The sequence below is a fragment of the Eleginops maclovinus genome, chromosome 12, assembly GCF_036324505.1.
Source record: "Eleginops maclovinus isolate JMC-PN-2008 ecotype Puerto Natales chromosome 12, JC_Emac_rtc_rv5, whole genome shotgun sequence".
Classification (NCBI taxonomy): domain Eukaryota; kingdom Metazoa; phylum Chordata; class Actinopteri; order Perciformes; family Eleginopidae; genus Eleginops; species Eleginops maclovinus.
In genome coordinates, this window is record NC_086360.1 from 1,228,387 (window position 1) to 1,250,494 (window position 22,108).

Here is a 22,108-nt window from a genome sequence, read left to right on the forward strand (position 1 = left end):
GTTTAGGCTTTGCAAAGATATCCAGTTACTGGTCAAAAAGCAACCATTGGTGATAAACAGACAAGTGCACTGCAGAGGAGCAGCTGCACAACCCTGAATGCTTCTCTCATCTTTCTGTCATTTTGTTTTTCACAGTATGCAGAGGTGATCCAGAATGTAATGTTTTGTATGTGGCTTATTGTTATGGAATGTTAATTTAAGAGTAACATTGCTATTTGATTGAATTCTTGTGAAAATCTGCTGAGGTGTTGTCAGAATTGGGCGGGCGCAGATGTGTTCCTGGTAACAGTCAAGCTGTGTCATGTGACTCGCTCCACAACTCAAGGCATATGTTTGGCGTGATGTGTAGCTTTTCTTTATGTTTAAAGGGAGACTAATACACAGAGGTCCTGATGAATTGTTGTGGTGCAGGGTGTGTATCTGTACATGTGGGCTTATCATGCAATGGAAAGTCCCCTCACCACGAGAAACAGTCCACAGTATAGCAGAGGCCTCTCAGGGGGTCCTGAAGGAGAGCCTCTTCCTACATTAACCCAATTACGACTTGAACAAGAGTGATGAGGCTCAATAGTGCTGTTTCTGCCTTCACAGTGGAATGCAACTTAGGGACAAAGGCTCTACATCAAGCACCATTGCAGGACATGATGGTACATGATGAGTATGTGATGTTGATGAACAAGAGGCCCTGCTGATGTCCACAGGATCAACTTGAGCTCTGGTTTAGCAACAGGAGAGCCTTTGTGTTCACCATGGCGCGCAGGATCTGAAGAAGCATAGGTCATGTGAGATGTCAGTGTTCATCACCACAGCTAGCGTGGACATCATTGTTCCATCACAACAACATGTCAACATTTCGTGACAGAGTTCATGAGTGGACACACCATTAGTGCCGTGCTCATCAAACCTACGGCCTTGTCGTGCATTCATTAATGAACCTCATTATGTGGGTGCACAAGAGAACACAGCGCACAGAGATCTTCCTAAATGAGGACCACATGTGTAGACCAACCACACCCATTTCTCAGCTTGCAGTATGTTTCAATGTCTCCCTTCAGAATTGCATGATTGGAGCCAAAGTTCAAGATGGAAATTCCCAGCCCATGAAATCAGGCAGCCATGCCCTTATTACCATGACCCATGCTGCTTTCTTACTGTATTTTGGGACTATGATCAAGCGGAGCATGGCGACCTTTAATCCAGAACCTTAAACAGCTCATGAGAGTTTTGTAAATCCAGAATCAGAAGATCTGACTCATCATCCCTTCAACACAAAGGGGGCAAGGCGAGTCCTGCTAGCCCATCGCATTTACTGGGTCATTGCAGATAGAATTGTACTGTAAATGGATTTTTCTTATCAAGAAAAAGACACACACACACACACACACACACACATACACACACACACACACACACACACATACACACACACACACACACACACACACACACACACACACACACACACACACACACACACACACACACACACACACACACACACACATAGATGGTTTCAAATATTGTTACATTTCATGACATTATTATTGATGTACAAAGCCTTTGCAATTATACAAATTATTTGTTTGCATTCAGCATGCCTTTTTATGTATAACATTAACAAAACACTCCTGATAATTCAAGAAAAGCGGAATAAAGCCCCAATATGTGTACTGTTAGAGTTACCTCATGTGACTGGATCTTACCACAAAGATTATGTGCTATGCACAATACTGTCAGTCCTTGTCAAAAATAAAACCACTTAAGGTTTGTGGTGATGATACTGTGCATTGAGATCAAAATGTAACATAATCAATAATTACAACAAATGTAGTGGTTAAGCAGAACTATTAACAATGATGTAAGCTGCTTATTTTAATACAAGACCATATCAATTCAATACGATGAATGGAAATTAGAAAAAAGGTTTTACCATATTGTTAAAAAACATCATGTCAATAACAAAAACAATCTTAAGCTTAGAAACATGTGTACATGCTTTTGTTTTTGGAGTTCATATTATATTCAAAAGAACCCTCAAAACAACTTCAATGGTTAAGAGACAGACAGCATCATGAGGCCGGAATAATAATCAGAAGTGATTCATGATCAAAGTGCTTGGTGATAGGATGGAGTAAATGGGCAAATGGAAAAATAGTTTTACAAACAATTCTCAGGAGAAAACGACTTTAAAGGCAGAAATAATCTCATTGGTTGAGTTAAATTTTGGGAATAGAGAAAAATAATACTTGATGTGTAGAAATATTTAAAGCCCACTTGAGAGGCAGAAGAGGCACGCTTTCATATGCAGCTGACTAGGAACGTCCAATGGTATTCATATATCTTCAGGCATTCATCCACGGGTCTTCATGGAATGCGCATTGCTCGAGGTGACATAGTGACCGCTCACAGAACTGTGCAGCTTGCAAGGTACAGTATTAGTTTTCTATCCTATTGACGGTTTCTCTGACAACCATGGTTACAATTATGGTCACGAGAATAGCCCTTAGCCCCTAAAGACCGATAAATAAAAATGGGTTAAACACAGATACTAAGGTATATAACTTTCTCCATGTTTGAGGTCAGCCCTGCCAAGACGGTTTCCCACTGAACACCAGCCCTACTGTAGATGTTAAGTTTTCCTACCACTGACTTTACTGAGATATAAAGTCCATATATGTTTCTATTTCAGGGGATATTAATCATCCCTGGAAGGACTTGTTGCTACTTGGGTGCTTCCTGAAAGATCAGAGCATTTTATGCCCAATATCCACATAATGGTCAATATGCTCATTCCTACTGTCCATAGGTGTTGTGTAGTTACTCCACTGGAAGAAATTGAAAACAAACTCAACTGTAACACGTGCTATTTTAAACTAAGCATTTATAGATCTCTGTTAGTAAGTGTGCTAGTAAGCCAGCCTGCTGACATTTCATAAATGAACATAAAAAGAAATATCTATGCTTGTCAAAGATCTGCCTGATGAGCTTTAACTCAACCTGTGAGATTATTTTCATTCTATTGGCACAATGCATGTCCACATCCCAATACACATTTAAGGCATGTATGTTTGGTACACTTTGAGGTCAGGTGTTTGAATAGCGTGCATTGGTACTGGAAGGCTGCTGTAGGTTCATCCTTTGTCCTGAGTCCAATGGGGTCGCTATAGGCTTTCAAATACTGAGAATCTTTCTATGGAGGTACAATACTGGCAGTCTGCAGTGATCTGTAGCACAGAGTAGTCAGGCTCACTGGTCAACAAAGTTTACCCGATATGTCAGCTGATGGCCATTGTCCCAAGCATACAAAACCTTCTCCTTGGGGTTGTAGTCAATCTGGGTGGTGTAGGAGTACTCATTGGTGAAGGGCAGGCGTGGGATGGCCTCAGTGTTGGTGTGGGTGTCATAAGCATAGTTCACCTCTCCTTCCTTTTGGTTGTACACATTGACGGCGTACAAGACACCACAGATGATGAAGCAGTTTCCGTAGGAGTTCCGCTTGAGACCTGTCCTCCAGGTTGTTTCCTTTTTCAGGGACAGGTCTCCTGGATCCAGTTTACTGATGACTATCAGCTCTTGTTGGTTGTAATCGTAGTCAACAGAGGGGTAGATCACCCACAGTCCGCTTTCGTCCACTGCAAAGTCAATGTCCGAGTGACCTCTCCACTTCCAGGGGGTGGTGTCCTCGTAAACCACATCGTGCAGCAGGGTCCAGGCCGCCACATATCGCATCCTCAGGTCATACTTGATGATGTTCTTGGTGAAGGCTCTGTTGTAGTAGAAGGCTCCATTATAAACCACATGGCCTGTGCCTATCCAGTTGTAAGGCAGTTTGAAGAGGTTACTCCATCGGCCTGCAAGAAACAAGAATATTAAACGAGTTACTTGTTTATTAAGCATGGATGAAAACCCAATTCTTGTTTGCCAATGAAAACATTATGTTGCACAAAAAGGACCACTGTTACAGCTCTGATGCAACTGGCTCCCCTATATCAAATAGCTGCTATTGTGTAATTGTCTACAATCACCAGTTTCTGCTCCACGGTGGCTCCAGTAAAAAGATACACTGAAACACTGTATCAAACATTTGACCTGCCTACCTCTGTTCTGTTCCCCAATACTAACTAGTCAGCAGTGGAAATCAAACGTTTAGATATTATAGAGGTTATTTACAGTCGGCCACTATTTGATCAGATTTGACTCAATTCAGGGCCCATTGGTATGACATATAATCCTCTGTCAATTTAAGACAATTAGTAACATAAATAACAATTAACCAAAAGTAGGACAATAACAGTTGAGCCTCCCATTTCAGACATAGCTTGTGAATATTCAATGTTCAATACATTGCATGAGCGTGGTCTCAGCAACTATGAAAGGAAATGCTAAACTGTTGCTCAAATGCTCAGGTCTGCAAGACTTGCAATTTACTTGACATGTTCTTATACCTCCAGGTTGACGTGGAATTGCTCCCAAAAAACTGCTATTTTAATCAATTTAGTTTAAAATAATACAAAATGATTGAAGTGTTTGGTCAACTGCCAGCTGTCACGTTTTATTCTCTAGAGGACCATGTTAAAAAGAAAACATTTGAATATTTTAAGGCATATAATCTGTGTGTTTTAAGGTGTTTGTTTTTATATAAAAGCATGTTGTAACTCTGTTTGAAAGGTTTTTCCTAAATAAAGGTTATTATTGTTATAAGTTGGATACATTTTGTGTTCAAAGAACCAACGGCAATGTTTGGACAATGCCAGACTGTGTCCACATCGGCTTCATGTGGCAGGGACACAGTTTGCTCAGGGGTTCACTCCTAAACAAACACGTTGTGTACTGTAGAAGTCATTTTCGAATCACATCCTATCTGCTATCCTAACCTTACAACCTCAGGAAGTGTGATTTAGATAATGATAATAAATGGAAAGCCCAATGAAGGACAAAAACAACGTGCTGCAGAATACCCCCATCCCCGTCCATAAGGCCAACCCACTCTTAATCCCTCTCTGCTGTGCCCGGTTCAAAGGAAACGCCGGAGCACATGTCAGGGAACAGCAGGCCTCACGCCACTCCAAATAGCAAGTCATCCGCACACAGCTGTGAGCTCACCGCTCCGCAGGACGCCTCGCATGTAGGTGCATTTAGGAATCCCATTGTCCAAACACATCTAGATCAACAAGTCCTTCGAGGGAAGAGCTTCTTAACTCTCTTAGAGAGTGTAATCCAATTCCTCAGTTGATTTGGAAGAAGTGGATTTTCCCACCCACGACAGCCAACAACCTAGACTTTGCCTTCCACTGATCATCAGTCTCACAGAGCTCATAGGATATTCACTACGAATCAATGTCATCAATGTATTTAAAGAAAACCTAACTCTAGCCTACATTAAAACAGGGTGACACCAGAGGAAGAACCCTGTATAATGTTGTTTTCAGATGGATGGAAAGGCTGAAAGGCTTAATGTTTGTCACTTCATTTTAGGCTTTGGGGGGATTCCAGTTAAGGACATGGTTATGTTTGATTGGAAAGCAAATGTTCCATTGCTTAGTCATGGCCTAAGGGTGTTGTTCTAAGTGGATTAGATGGAGTTACATAGGAGTGTTTGAGTTGGTAGAGTGTTTTGAGTACACATTGATCTACAAATAGAAATGAGCTCCTTGCTGACTGCGAGTGAGGGAGCAGAGTAGAGAGCAGATGACATAGTAGATAAAAGCACGCTGCAGCTTTAAATCCCAGTGTCCTGTTTATCTGTGTCCTGTTTTATTGAAAAGTGTTTCCCCTCATGTCTGTTTTTAGTTCCTGTCTTTGTGTGTTTTCCCAACAATTTTGTTTGTCTGTCCTGTCCTTATTAGTTTCACCTGTTCTCCATTAGCCCTGCAACAACTTGACACATAGTCCCCTCTTGAGTTCTGCTTGCATTTGTTTCCTGGTTTTTGTTTAGTCTGTTGGAACCTTGTTTCTCAAACATTGGGAAGTTCTCTTCTGCCTTGCCTTTCTGCACCCCGCCTTGCACCAAGCCTTTAAAGGTCCCCTATTATGCAAAACACACTTTTTGATGTCTTTTATACATAAATATGTGTCCCCGGTGTGTAAGGAGACTCACAAAGTGTCAGAAAATACAACCCTCGCTCTTTGCTTCCTTACACACATCTCTAAAAATGGGCTTACAAACGAGCTGATCCAAGTTTGCTTAGGTTATGGCGTAATAACCGAAATGTGGGCTGGCTTTACATTGGACTCCTGGGAACGTCCCGCCCACGTGACACGTCCCAACCTATCGTCCCCCATATACAGTCAGTGAGCTGAATCGCCCCAGCTGTGTGTCTGTGTATTCAGCAGGATGTCTGCAGGAGGGACTTAGAGTTGTTGTGTATATAATACATATACTGCCTCTGTTCTAGTGGTAAACTCTGAGAAGTGTTTCAGAAATAATGCTGGATGTGGTTTGAACATAATATGGGGTTTAATCACAGCAGCGTTTAGCTGAGTTTCTCCCGGTAGAAAACTCTCTTCAGAGGAGAGATCATGACTCTCCAAAGGGGCGTGGCCAGCAGCAGCTCCAAAGGGGCGTGGCCAGCAGCAGCTAGTTCATTTAAAGCTACAGTCACAGAATCAGCACTTCAGGAACAGGGCTGAAATAGAGGGGGATGAGGCATGCTACAATGGGGGATCTGTTTGGTATGTTGAGTAAAACACTTCAGACATGTTTTGTATAGATATGAGACCTACAATATATTGTTCAAATATAGCATAATAGGAGACCTTTAAAAAAAGACATTTTCAGTTATATGTTCCTGTCCCCTGTGTCTGGGTCCACCCTGTTCCACTACCTGTGACAGCTACTTCACAAACAGATGTTCTTTTCATGGTTTAAAGCTTTGAAAGCAGAAAACCAAGGTCAATATGAAAATAACTGAAAGTTTGGTTTAACAGCTGATCATGTGTTGGCTCATGGTGGGCCAATGGGCAGTTGTAAGAAGGCCTAATTGAAGCACCTTGTTTGAAGTTGTCCACATTGCGAAACTCAACCAAGTTGTTGCCATAGTAATAGTTAGTGACATAGATCTTGGAGTCTTTAGCCAGAGGGTCCTTCATCCAGGCTCCCTCATTACGCCCGTAACTGTGTTGCTTCTCCGGCTGATCAATGGATGCCAGAGTCCCTTCACAGTTTAGGATCTTCCCTGGAAGAAGAAAGCAGAACATTCTTATCCATTCTTTACACAGTGACCTACACACTTTTCTGCTGCTAAGTTGGCGGCTGTCATTGCTGCAACAGGACCCTGAGCTTCACCATATTTATCACAAACCTGCTCTGTGGAGATTGGGCCGGCTGTTGTTGTTGGAGTTGTCCAGCACCAGCATGATAGTCGGGGCTGGTGCTTCAGATGCTGGAGGGCCTTGTGTGGTGATAGTAGTGGGTGTGGTCGTGCCAGTAGTTGTGGTGGCAGCAGTTGTGGTGGTGGTAGTACTCGCAGTGGTTGTAGAGTGAGCAGCAGTGGAGGCTGTGGGTTCGGCCACAGTGGCATCCAGGGTTTCCAGGACCAATTCAGCGCCTCCATCCTCCGACTGGTTCTCTGTGACGTGATGGACTGTGTATGTTTTTGAAGAATGATCTGGCGGAGGGTGGGTAAAAAGACAGGCAGTCAGGCAAAGATAGAGAAGGACACTATGATTTAAAAAGAAGATTTATAAAAAATGCAGCAGGTGGCAAAACAAGGTCAGACAGTCTGATAGAGTAATAATGAAAAAGCTCTTGTTAGATGGTGACATTAAGTCACCTATGTGGTGCTCCTCACCAGCAGGAGACATATAACAGTGTGCTCTTTGCAGAACACAGGGAACACTAACTTTCTTGCTCTTCCTCTTTTTATCCTTTTTTCTACCTCAACGAGCCCATTCTGCTGTCTGTTCACTTAAACTGGTTCCACATAGACACTACTGAGTAGTTGCCAAGACGATATTTGTGATACTTTTGCTTTTTTTGTTTTGTTTTAGGGTTTTGTGCACTTGTGGTCTGCAGAAGGAGAGTCTGCTCTCCTCCTGCTGTCTGCTGCTGTTAGGCAGATGTGGGCACATCAGAGCAGCATCATGTAGCTGATGACTGAGTGGAGACCACATGAAGAGACAAATTGTTCAGTAACCATGTGCGTTCTGTCAAGCAGACAGGACGCACATTGTACTTCTTTTGTTACTTTACTTTGACAAAGATCTAAGACTCCTTTAAACTAAATGCCATGTAGCATCTGTTTCTGCTGCACTACTTCTTAATGCTATTAAGGTTTTTTAATTTTTGTATAGCACTCTGACTTGCCTTGTTTTGAATCGTTCTGTATAAATAAACATGGCTATCCTTCTCATGGGGGAGAGGCCCTCCTGAGCCTGCTATGACTTATAGCTCAGCAAATGAGGACAACATTCCTCATCTTTTATGGACTGACACAGTGCTGTTGTTTTAAATATATATATTTTAAAGTGCCATCTAGTTCTATTATATTGGAGAGAAGACAGATATATCTACAGCTGGTGATATAATACTCAAATAACACAAAAACAATAAATAGATAGGTTGTGTGACTAAGAAAGATGAAAAGTAAAATGAATATAGATCATGGTCGCACACTATTTGGTAATGTAAAGGTCTTCAGACTGGACAGTGACCTCTACATACTCCTGATTGCCTACAAATGCATCAGTCTGAATGTCACAGTCCCTGTTGTTAAAAGTCTGTTTCCCAGAAGCTTTTATAGTCAAACTGTTAAAAGGAGGTATAGGCAGGTAAAACTGTGCCACACAGTCAAAAAGAAGAAATACAGCAGCCTGGTTTCAGTGATCTGACAAGGGTGGCTGGGCCCTCTGAGGTCACACAAATGTCAGAACACGCGCTCTGACAGCATTGTGTGCCTGTGCCCAGTGCAGACGCAGCATACCTATTCACTCAACTAGACTTAAAGAGGATTGGAAGGAGTAAGGAACTGTTTTATCTGCGATGGTGAGGGTCCCCACACACTAAAGCCGAGGCATGTCATGGACATGGCAGCACTCCTTTGAGACAGCATTCCACCAGCTCCATGTATTCTGTCAATACAAAGATTTGAATTTACACTCCCTGAATGCGCACCAGAAATACAATCCAACGTTAGCTCTGCGAAAAACCTCACATTTTTTGAGGGGCCTTAGTGTGCCCACGGCCATGGAACCTTATTTTATTGCAATGCACTTCAGTGTCACGTTTGCAACACAATAACAGCCCTAAATTGTCAGGAAAGCTTTGTATTGTCCTCTAAATCCAACGAATTAAGATCTTGGCTCTTTGGCTGGAAGGCTGTGCCTGATCCAGCAAAGTCTCATATTGCGTTGGATTACATTGCTGAAGAAACAAATCTGGACCCTTTTCAACACCAACAGAGGATCACACACAAAGATCACACACAGATGGAAGTGCAAACTTTGAGCAAAATGTTTGCTTTAGCTCAGAGAGGATGGCTTTCTATGAACACACCACTATTCTGGGAGAACTGAAAATCCCACCTCCTCTGTGCTCATCGTCGTCGGTCTTGGCGGCCTTGTAGTATGTGATGCCCCTAACCACGCCGGGCTGGTGGCCAACCACCTTGGCTTTGGCTGTAGGGTCAGGCTTGGCCGGCTTTCCAGGTTTAACAACGTCTTTCTTGGGTTTTACGACCTTTTCTTTGGGTTGTTTGGGTGAGAGTTTGGCCGCAGGGGTCTTTTTGTTAGGAATTTTTACAGCCTCCTTGGTTTTCTCTTCATTAGTATCCTGCAAACATGACATTCTCGTTATATCAGAACACCTGCTTCCCTGTGGGTCTCAAATGCTGACCATGCTTATTAAAAAGGGGTGGGATTAGATAGTGTACCTATAAGTTAGTCAGAGATGTTAATAAGTATGAAGCAAGTCCCTGGGACACACAAGTGGTCGGTGGTGGCAGGGTGGTTAGGGGCTTGGCCTGGGAACTGGAGGGTCACCAGTTCATCTCCCCGAAAGACCTACTGTGGTATCCCTGAGCGAGGCACCGTTCCCTACACTGCACCCCGGGCGCCGTACATATGGCAGCCCACTGCTCCTAACACTAGAATGGTCAAATACAGAATTCTTGAATTTGCCCACGGGGATTGATAAAAGTACATCTTTCTATATGAGTTGGTCACGGAAAAAATGGGTATTAAACTTAATTTAATTGTTTTTTTTGGAAAATGTGAAACCCTGAATTTGCAAAAAATTATAAAAATCAATATGGCAATATAACACATATTATTTCTGGATATACAACTGCTTTTTTCTGTCACTCATTGAGACTGATTGAATTGTGTTTCTTCGAACCTGTGCTTTGGTCTCGGAGGAGTCCTTCTGCAGCAGCTGCAGGCTGAGGCTGGAGATGTCCTTCTTAATGCTCATCATAACGTTGGAGTAGTTCTCGTATCTCTTAAACTGGTTGGTGAGGGTCATCATGCTGTCTCGAACAAATTCATTGTCTCGTGTAAGGTTTGTCTTGATTGTCTGAAAGATAACATCATAAAAGCAATTGCGATATGTTATGTAACAAAGGCTTGCACATGGAACACCTCTCAACATATCTCCTCCCAACCCATAATGAGCATAATGATGTGAAGAATGTGTGGGTTGCCTACCTCTTCTAGGGTGTTCATTTGAGACACCACCTTGTTGATGTAGGAGTGAACCTTCATTAGATCCATGCTGTAAAGTGTTCCCTCCAGGAGGTCCACCATGGATTGGAGCTGGTCATTCATGCAGTAAAAGGAAAATAACTAGCATTATTCACCTTCTCCTGAACAGCTGACAGCTTTATGTGCCTCTGTGTAACTGTAGTAATAGCTAAAGTGCCCTCAAAAACCTTTGCTCTGATCACTTATTGATCGTCTGGGGCTCATTCAGACTCCATGTCAATTATTCTGGACATGTATTGGCTCAATCTATAGTTTAAAGTGGAGAACCGACATCTGGAATTGCCGTTTGTTTCACATGGTACATAGCGTGCTTCTCCTGCCTGTGAAAAATGAAAGTGTGTTTTAGGTTTGAGAAGTGTGCTGACGTGTTCACCAAAGATGTTCATTGAAACACAGTTATAGCCAGGTCACAGAGAGTTGAAGTACGACCTTTAATGCTTTTAAGCCGTATTCTTTCCAGCACTCACCCTAACAACATATATGTATATCTTAAAGATGATTACATAAATTATAATGCATTAATTCATATTAATTATTTTACTGCAAAACTGAAATAGAGGTATGAAAGCGGTACTAATCTTTGTGGCTTAAAATGTCTTCTTAGACTCTTGTTAAGATGCCTTTATCTCATGACTTAACTTAGGTCACATAACGGTAATCTTACTATTTAAATAGTTTAATTTATGAAAGAACATCATCCATCAGAATGATGCTTTGATCAGATAGATTTTGTACTCAGAGCAGCTTTGTCCCTACCTTCAGTAACTCGGGGGCCTGTTTCTTCAGCTTCTCCATCTTCCACTCGTTCTCACAGGGGTTGAGGGAGGAGGGGGGCGCTGTGCACGAGCACTTACAGTCGGATCCGGAGCTGACAGTCTCCACTGTGTAGAAGTCCTCCACGCGTACACTGCCGCTCCGCAGCCGCTGGCAGGCGTCCTTGCTTAGAGGGCGCATAATGCACTTACAGCGACAGTCCGAGCCCTCTGACGTCATCCGAACGGGTTCTGTCTCCCCAAAGATCTGCAAGACACAATGAGAATTGTCATATTTTCAGAAAATTCTTTTTTCATTTCAGCCTCTTTGTGCTGTCACTGTAATTGTTCTTTTTGTGTTCACAAATAAGTATCTCTTTAATGAATGAAATGGAATGTTATTTTTATAATTGTCTGCTGGACTTCAAATCCATTTATATTGGAGGGAAACAAAAGCAAGGGAGGTCTTGAAAAGTAGCCACAGGCTTCCTGTTGCATGATAGCAGGTGTGACTAAGAGGAGAGCCTCAGAGAACAACATCACAGGCGCAGAACCAGCTGGCTTCTGCTGCCATGTATGATGACAGAGCTTTGGCAGGCCATGCTCATGACTTCCTAAATAAACAGGAAGCAATGCATGGCAGCCTGAGCAGACATTCCACACTCACCCTATGAGCCAACTGCAAGCTAGCATACAGTGGACATAGCTTTCACACAGAAATTCACCCAGATAGATTTACTGCAAATGTTCTTGTTCATTGTATGTAAATATGTACAGATGCTGGGACGGCGGACTGAGGCTTGCTGAGAACTTCACTTTGTCTCCCTGAGTTCACAGGGGTGGGTGGGCTTCAAGGGACCTAAAGCATGTTTTGATTTGTTAATTAGTTTGCAGCAGCTGTGTTCTTTACAATAGTGTTCAGACTGAAATCAATGTATCTATTTTAACATGAGAAAAAGTTGTATACATGTCCAAAGACTTTATGATTTCTGATCATTCACTTAAAAATGCAAAGGGAATCATAACAGATAGAAATGGAGTTTCCGCTGAGATCAGTCTGAGCTGTCAATCAAACACAGCACAGGCTGTGCAAACACACATGGACTAGCCGTAGCTTTCTAAGTTGGTAGTTAGTGGGTTTGGGCAAATAAACTGGATTTTAAAAGCACTTAAGTGGTCAAATTTGCACAAATGACGCAGGTTTAGAATGTGCTCTGTGCTGTGTCACCTCCAAGCAGCAACCTCCAGGTCCAGGTCGGTGAAGCAATGTTGAAACCCTAACCCTAACCAAATGGAGCAGAGACCATGTCAGTCATATCCCAAGCCTCCCACCAGACCCAAGGATGGCCACACAGGTCTGTGGGCGCCCTTCTTTCTATCTCAAATCTTACAGACTATTTCATCTTCAATCTTGTAGTCTTCAGCTCTAACCTACGCTGGCTCATGTGACATCCATTATGATCAGCTTCTCATTGCTCCTTCTGGAGAAACAAAACGATTTATACAACCGTTTTCACAAATGCAGTATAGTCCCCAACACCTGGATGTGGTCTCTTATATGTACGATCAGGGGAGCTTCCCTTTAAAGCTCCCTGTAATAAAATCTTGTCTGACCTTTTTTCATGAACATAGAGACTCCACCCTGTTAAAGTTTCTCTTAAATCCTCTGCAGTGTACTTCAATTGTTTGTACTTTGACAAAGGCCAAATATAAGGTATGACTACATACTGCATGTTAAATCCCCATGTTCTTGTTCTAGTAAAGTACCTTGTTGTTCTAGTAAAGTACCTCATGATATATTGTACTTTCATTAGACTATTCAAAGTACAGCTTTAGGTTCTCCCTGGCTATCGCTCATGTGTTCAGCATGTGTGTTGTTTCGGAGTATAGACTGCAGGATCACGTGTTGGAGGAAGTTTAGACTGTCATCTCTCCCTGCTGAGATTTAGGGACCTGTGCAGGCTGGGCGCACATGTGGTACCACTTTTTTTTCAGAGATGGAGATCAGGACAGAGATTCTTCATCAATGAGCACTGTTCCTGTCCTTGTGTGACTGAAGTTAGGTTGAAGTTCTCTCAGCATTTGTGAAAAAACTGGTGAAAGATTTACTGTGGACCATGGGATGAAAAAAAATCAACTTTACAAACCAGATTCTTTGCACTTCTCATCTATCCAAATTGGATACAATTTGTTCTTTGTAAGTATGTTCATCAAGAGGTGGGGGGAGTGATAAAGGTGGAGGTGGTGGGGACTCATTAGTGAAGGAATGCAGGCTGAGTGATGGGGGAAGATGTGGAAGGGTGACATAGTGGGAGTGGGGGTCTGATATAGGGCAGGACTCCTGTGTGCAGAGCCGGGCCAATCCTGACCCATGTCAAGCGAAAAGGCCCCAGGTTGACAAATCCTACAGCCACATGAAAACAGAGTGGATTAGCAGATTAAAGTCCTTCAGCAGAGACTATGCTGCCCTGCTCTAACACAGACTGCTGCATAGCAACAGCTTAAGTCGCTTTAAATTGAAGGAATAGGAGAAATTCTATTCAAGTAAAGAAGTTACTGAATAATTGCTACAAAGGCTTTTACTGCAGGTAATATCCTGAAAAAATATTCTGCCTGTCAGAGCAGCTTCCTCCTCCTCCTGTCTAATCATGTGTGCTGGTATGCCTAACGGACCATCCAACGTCTCATGCAGAGCTGACCTACCAGCGTGAGACCAGGCAACACAATTAAGAACGCTAATAATTAAGAGTACAGAGTATTTAACGCATGCTTTGAGCTTTGAGTCTTTGGTGCTGACCTCTCAAGTGCAGTCAAGTTTCAGGTCAAAAAGAACACAGCTTAAACATGAACTCATGTCTGCACAATGGGAGGAAAAGAGTTGCAGAGAGCTCTATTAGATCAACCATTGCAGCCTTTAACAGCTAACACAGCCTGACAGTGATGAAGTGAAACCCCAATTGTGCTCAGGATCGCTAAAAACACAAGATGTGTTACACAATGGCTGGTGCATTTGTTAGCATCAGAGTCAATGTTTCAGTAGCACCGGCCTGTTGTATCTGCAGGCTTGTTAATATAAACACGGATATTCTCGGTGCTTTGCCAGCTGGGCTAATCACCGGGACTTCTGCAGGCTGTTAAGGCCAGCAGGTCTCCTGTGGCAAAGCTTAATGTTCAGCTGCATGTTCAACAAATACTAATGCTCTGATCCCTGTCATGACCGGCAGCATCGAAGGGCACCATGGATAGCAATTTAAATCATTCTTAAGCAAAGCCTGTAATTTTAAAGGTTGGACTATCTCTTTAATATCCACATCATCTCCTGTCAGAGGCACTTAAGACCAAATCCAGGGTCCACATTCCAGTCCAAAGAGTCTGCCTGATTTTTAATCTAATTAGCGAAGCTAATGATAAACTTACTGTGCCACTGTGGAGATAAACTCAGTACAAAGGGAGGATTCCATGAAGCCTTCATTCTGGAGACGAAGCATGAGGCCGGCAGGCTATAAACAACCACTCTGACATTAGCATGGGGGTGTTAATTGCTTGAACACAAAGTGTATCAAGCACTCGTTGCTTTTGTGGGTACACATGTACATTCCTGCTGGGCTGTTTGAGTGCTGGACACTGAATGCTTCAGTCCTCACATCACCTAAAATGCTATATGGCATTACTGTTATATTTTGATTTTGTCATATATTGCCAAATGTGAAAGTTCCTCTTCAGCCACAGCAAAATTGAAGAACTCTGGGAAACATTCAAACAGGATTTTTACACACTTCTACATTTGTTTTATTTCCCATCAATCAAATGATCAGTGTGTTTTGAGGCTTAAAATCTTCTGAAAACAAACAAACACACAAATCAAGCTGTCAATATGGCTCCTTAATAAAACCCACATGCTACAAAAATCCATTCACAAGCACAAAGAGACACTTTCCTAATTAGTAATGTGTGTCTGGTGACCTCAACAATGAATGGAATGATAGATGTTGCCAATGTGTTTTTCCCCAGGGATTTGCTACAGCAGATGTTTTTATGAGATGTTAAAAATCTGCAGAGTTTACTCACCAAAAGATACTGTACAAATGAGCAGATAAAAACACTAATTAAAAACACTAAACATATGCAGCTAAAACGCCTGTTTTCAGTCTGTGCTGCTGCTGGTAGGTTTGTATTTATCATACATAACACAAACACACAAGTCCTCTCACAGCACGAGAGCCAATACATTTAAATCCTGGGAAAATATTTCTTTAAGATTAGGGATTAGGCTTGTAGTTAAGGTTAACAAAAGTCTATGATGGGATGCAAGCTTCAGTCCCCAACTTTCACTCCACACACCCTTACTCTCCGCGTTGCTGCATATAGATTACACAACTTCCTTCATTTACACTGCATGTTGGAATGTTCTATGAATTGACGAGAACCATTTGCAGGAGTCTACCGTTGTTCCCTGTATGTGCACAGAATGTATTTGATTTTTTTTTTCATCATCTTTGTGTCATGGGTTTATGGATCCATGTGTGTGAGAAGAAAACTAAAGAACACACAACCATAAAAGGTTATGTTCCGCAGCGAGATAGTGCCTGGGAGGGACTTCCTGATCATATAAGAATTATTAAATCTTGCTTTCAATTATTAAGGGATCTGCACATTGCCTACGTGAGTGCATAGTAGCCGGAGAAAAAGAAAGGCCAAGGATTTGTTAACATGAACCTGCGATAAAAAGAAGGCTGTTTTGTAATTGCTTGTTATACATTATTAGGGACATCCACTTATGTTTAACTTTAAACTTTACTTTTCTATGGGTCGCACTGTTAAAAAAGTGCAGCTTTTTTATTGTTTTTTTATTGTTATCCAGCAGACCTTTAAAGTTTATGGATCCATCGAAGTCATCCCCACAATCTATGGAGGAGGACAGCCTAAAATATAATAATAACTTTCACCGTAACAAAGCCAGGTGACATCAGAGCAGTGTAAGGCCCCAGTCATGTGACACTGACACCAGGTCATCGGCTCAGTGTGACTGAGGTATTCTCTTATTTCCAACAGCTTGCAGCTTTGTTTTAACCACAGAGACCCCGCTCTCTGCAGGACCATAATGTTGACTCTTTATTTATTATTAATTATGTATAGCTGGCATAACTTGGCATGACAAAATATTGTTTTGTGAACATTGCTACAATCATATGGCACCATGTACCCTGCAGCAGCTGTAGGTGAATATAATCTTAAAGCCCTGTCTCACTGAGCATCTCAGTCTGCTGTGTTCTCCAGCATCCAGCTGACCTTGCACCGATTTGTCCTCGGATTTGTTTACAACCTCAACATGAAGCAGGTGCACGCTTAGGTTCCCACGACACCCTCTGCTGCCCTTCATGTCCTCTTCTAAGCAGGCTTTGTTTCACATAAATGCCAGTGCCGTCCGTTTGGCTACAGAGACTATGACTGGGCATCTCCATCGGCCAGAAGACAGATCTGTCACACTGCTGCATGATACACAATGGTGGAGTGAGGACTGACCATAAAACCTTTGGCTGCCTTTGCTAAACTCTCCACCTGACCTGATTCTCTCACATCATTATTTAAAGTAATCAACAAAGGGGCCTGGATGGATGACCAAGCTCACCTCCTAATGATGCTGGAAGGGTTTGTGTCATTTTTACATTTTCAGATTTATTCACAAGGCTTGTGAGCATTGTCATGTTAAAACTTAAAAGCGACAAATATAAACTGTTCACACAAAATTTGAGGACACTATTGTCTAACTATAATTGTAATCTGGGGCATTGAGATCTCCCTTTATGGAAACAAAGGGGACTTCACTGAACCGCCCACACACTTTTAGCATACAACAGCTTTTACTGCAACTAGCACATCCTCACACTGCCTCTATCACTGTTGTAATTAATAGTGCTGCTGCAACTATGAGGTGATTTGGAATGTTAATTCTGCACGGACACAGCTGCTGATTGGGCCTCTGATTGTATCCAGAGCATGCAACGGTTCATGGTCACAAACCATACTTAGACATATATGCAACAGAGCCTCTTGTTCTACAACATGTACTGCACATTTATTTATCCTTTGGCAGTGTGTGAGGGTGTGTGTGTGTGTGTGTGTGTGTGTGTGTGTGTGTGTGTGTGTGTGTGTGTGTGTGTGTGTGTGGGGTTGGATTAGGCTGAGGGAGAGTCCAGCAGCTGTACAAACACAGCACACAGATATTACTGTTACCCCACTGAGTCCATCCCTCCTCCCACACGCTGCGGGCAGACTGGAGCGATCATTACACTATTGTACCCCATGTCACACAAAATCCCTCGATGGAATAAATACATCAGAAATATGACACAGAACCTGAACCAAGCTTTAGACAGAAACATTTACAGGTCTGGCTTCGGGGAAGTGTTGGTCAAGTCCCTTATTTCTCTGGAAGAGGCACCGACATGGTGGGATAGATATGATAGGATCTTTGACCACTGGACAGACCCTGTATCAATACATTTATACAATGCAATAATGCAGAAAAAATATAAGAACACCTACAGTATATATACTAATCCCCTTGTGTTTTGTGTCTTTTCTTACCTTGCTCATTGCAGACGCATCCTTACACAAAACCAGTAGACAGGCGAACAAGTTGGTGTATCTCCACATTTTCTCTCCTGAGTGTCTGCGTTCACAAATCCAAAGCGACACTGCCTTCAGTCCATAAGGTAAATTAGTGCGCCTACTTAAACTCCATTTCCTTTTCACCAGGGAGGATGATATAAAATGTGTCCGCCTGCCTGTGTGTAGCCTGTGGATGTGAGTGTGTGTGCTAAGGAGTGCGCTCTGTCTGCCCCGCGCGCTCGGTTTTCTGCCTGTTGCACAGCGCGCATCATCTGTCATCCCATCCGCTGTCCTCTGAGGGGAGGGGTCTACACACACAGCAGGGGATCCGGTACAACAACAATAATAATAATAATAATAATAATAATAATAATAATAATAACAATAATGATAATAATGATAATAATAATACCAAAGCGAAATTCTTACATTCCCTGCAACATTCTGTATCTGACGTTTTAATGATTCTATTGTTAATTACTTGTTTATTATGTAGTTTCTGTTTTATACTTAGGATTGCTCCTTCCAGGAGATCAATGAGAAGAAAATAAATAGTTTTTTATATAAAAAAATGTTATTATATTATTTTCATAATACAACAACAAAAGCCCTATTACATAACATAAAAGGGCCCTTGAATTATATATGTATTTATTGAACATATTTGATTCAATGCACATTGAAAAGTGTTGGAAACTGTGTTGGAAACTGTGTTGGGCCCGGGCAGCAGATGCTGGAAGGTGCTCTGGCGCCATCATGTGGACATGATTCTGTCCGCTCAGACCTGCAGCTTTGAGTCCCTATTGAGACCTCACGGGTTGAAAGAAACTGAATGCACATTTGGGAAAGGAAATCCAGTGGACTGTCTAGCCTGTTTAATAAAAACAGAATATCAATCAAATTAAACAAAACACCTAGTGATTTACCTGCAGGCGGGTTCCAGGTATGAACAACGCTGGTCTCTGATAAATGTGTAGGCTACTTTTTCAAAAATGTTTTCATTTATTAAGTAACATAAACTAACTGAAAACAAGGATTTGACGTTTGATTTTGACACAGGGGCCTGCTTCAGGAAATGAAGCAACAACTAAAGCAACAGCTATCCTCAGAGTAATGCCCTTAACGTGTCAATGGATATTGTTGAGCAGTGAATATTAATAAACACATTGTTAATGAAATCAACAGGAACCAGAGGACACACAGTCAGCCCGGGGCCCCTGCTCTCAGAGCCAAAGTGATTACCAGAGAAACACTGTTGAGACATGCCTCTGTGTTAACAGCAGTAACATGCTGATTTTGTTTCTATTTTATGCAATTAAGTTTTGAATCAATTGTCAATGGTGATGATTTAATTATCTTCATGGATTTCTCATACAATACATTTTTTGCAGCACTGGCTTAAGACGTTTGGCATTATTATTATGATTACAATGTAAGGTCGTTTTTATTCGGGCCATTTAAACAACATTGAATTATAGGCTCAATAGGATAACAGTTGTCTCACTTCTCTCTTGCTAGAGAATGACCACCAGAGGACAGTAGGCCTACACACACCCAGAACCAGAATCAGGAAAAGCCAGTTCGTGGACCCCCCCCCCCCCACACACACACACACACTCACACACTCACAATTAGAATCCTCTTTAGGTCTATTAAGCCTATGAGTTTCTGTATGTTATGTATAGAGCAATAACTCTTTTCTTACTGTAAAAGTCTTCTCTTAAATATCAGAATTATTTATTAGTCCGGCAGCAAGGAAATACAGTCTTACAGAATCAGAAGCAGAATTCCTTTATTCATCCCACAGAGGGGAAATTTAACAGCAACAGAGCCAAAGACAGCTTTACAAAATAAAACATATGCATTTCAAAAAAATATTAAGATAAAGAAAAACACACAATTTACTAAATACATATCCTGAAGGAGATAAAGCAGCTAGGTAATATTGCACAGTTATTAATAATGGCATATTTATGCAGACAGGGTGTCCTGGAGGGGGTGGGACACATTGTCCAGCAGGGAGGACAGCTTGGCTGCCATTCTCCTGTCTCCCACCACCTCCATAGTGTCCAGAGGACTCCCCAGGACAGAGCTGGCCTTCTTTATTAGTCTGTTCTTCCTGTCAGCAACCGTGATGCTGCTGCCTCAGCAGGCCACACCATAAAGGATGGCTGATGCCACCACAGGGTCATAGAAAGTCTGAAGGAGTGCCCCCTGCACCCCAAAAGACCTCAGTCTCCTAAGCAGAAAGAGTCTGCTCTGTCAAGTACACAATCTGAGTAGGGGAGAGTGGGGTAAGTAGTGCCAATTTTTACTTAAAGTGCCTTTAAAGCAAGGGGATTACAGTAATGCCTCCAACTAAAATATGTACATATAGTTTAGGATGTTGTGCATCCCTGGGAACAATCACTTCAGATCTTAAATAAACAGTTTGAGAAATATAGCTTTAGAAAAACACAACTTGCCCCCTGGGGTAAATTGTGCCATTGATAATTGAAGTAAAACAGATCATTTTAATCTCACAAACAATAATGCTATATAAAAGCAAGACAAATTCAATACAAAATTATTTATTTAATGTTTATTTAAAGTTTTAACAACATCAAAGGCCACTTTTCTATAACAAGGCCTATGAACACCTAACATCCTACTTGTCCAATGCTGCAGGGAAATATGAACTTCTGTTCCCTTCTGGCTGTACCACCAAGTTTTGTGGTGTGGCCAGTTTGCTTAAACAAGGCCTAGCGCCACATGAACACATACTCAGAACAAAATTAAAATTCCAAAATGAGCACCTAATCCTCTGCAAATCATCTGCATCTGAATCTCTTCACAGATTCGGCCTACTACTGAACATCCCACTTGTCAATGCTGCAGGGGAATGTGAACTTATACTCCCTTCTGGCTGTCCCACCAAGTTTTTGTGGTGTGGGTAGTTTCTTGAGCACATCACCTCTAGGGATGACTCCTTCATCATTCTCTCTAAATGTGAAGATGGGCTTTCCATCAACAGACCTCTTACAACTTTGCTTCAGAAACTTTGCACTGATCTCGTCACCTTCAACATTCTCCACCAATCCAACATAGTTATAGGATTTGGATTTTTTACCTGCAAACTTCACAATGACAAAGTCACCAGCAGATAGATCCTTGTCACCATCATCATCATCATCATCATCACTCTGGACATCTGAACTCTCATAATGAGTGGCATCGCTAAGTGGAATCAGAAAGTCACTCTCTTCTGAGCTACTGGAGAGCACTTTCTTTTTGGGCTTGGTTGGTTTTGACCCTTTCAGAGCCCCCTTCTTATTTCCACTCCTTTTCTTCTTTTCAGCCCGTTCCTTTTCTCTGCTGTGTGTCTTCTCCAGGCCATCTTCTGCCTCATCATTGGTGGTGGAGCTTTCTTCTGAGCTACTGTATACAGCCGTTTTCTTCTTGGTTTTGGCTTGATTTGCAGCTTTCAGAGCCCTTTTCTTCTCTCTTTCATTCTTTTTCTTTTCCTGTTCAGCCTTTTTATCTTCTTTTTCTTTGTGAGCCTTCTCCAACTCCATCTTCTCAGGTGTGTCGGTCACGATTCTTGTTTTCACTTTCTTTCTTACAATTCTGTTCTTTCTTTCTGTGGCTTTTGGCAAGGGAAGAATGACTTCTGGAGACGCATAACCCAAGTGAGCAGAAGAACCAGATTCGTCACTTGATAAGTGCTCGGGATTAGTCAGAGTGGCAGGTGGCTCTCTTGGGTCTGGATCTGCTTCAAGGAAAGGAAAGGAACAGAACTTTATTGTCATTGAACACAGGGAACAACAAGATTACGTGGTCAGGTGGAGGGTAAGCCTGAGCCATGCCACTATGCGCACCGCCATTATTGGCCTACCAGACTTTTTAAAAAATACCTGTGACATGTGTTGGCTCATGAGATGGTCCAGGCAGGTGAGCAGCTGCACTGGTGGAGGGCTCTTCTCCAGGCAGGTCAGCAGTTGCACTGGGTTCATCTTCTGGATTTGCCCTGTCTGTCACCATTGATGGTGCATAGTCTTCTTCCGGGA

The 22,108-nt window shown here is 42.2% G+C and overlaps 1 protein-coding gene across 1 annotated transcript; it reads right to left on the minus strand.

Moving 5' to 3' along the window:
• Nucleotides 1-1,859: 1,859 nt before the first annotated feature.
• olfml2a (olfactomedin-like 2A) lies at nt 1,860-18,293 on the minus strand. Its single transcript, XM_063896338.1, has 8 exons — nt 18,039-18,293; nt 11,455-11,718; nt 10,642-10,749; nt 10,334-10,510; nt 9,523-9,769; nt 7,302-7,607; nt 6,990-7,175; nt 1,860-3,851 (listed from the first exon to the last, which is right to left on the minus strand). Exons 1-8 carry the CDS (start codon nt 18,105-18,107, stop codon nt 3,247-3,249), a joined length of 1,962 nt encoding a protein of 653 aa, XP_063752408.1. The 5' UTR covers nt 18,108-18,293; the 3' UTR covers nt 1,860-3,246.
• Between the last annotated feature and the right edge of the window lie 3,815 nt (nt 18,294-22,108).

Coding starts and splice junctions, on each gene's coding strand:
- olfml2a (XM_063896338.1), bottom strand. CDS start 18,107: ATGTGGAGATACACCAACTTGTTCGCCTGTCTACTGGTTTTGTGTAAG. Junction 10,511..10,641: donor AAATGAACACCCTAGAAGAG/GTAGGCAACCCA, acceptor GTTATCTTTCAG/ACAATCAAGACAAACCTTAC. Junction 9,770..10,333: donor CCTCCGAGACCAAAGCACAG/GTTCGAAGAAAC, acceptor TCATGTTTGCAG/GATACTAATGAAGAGAAAAC.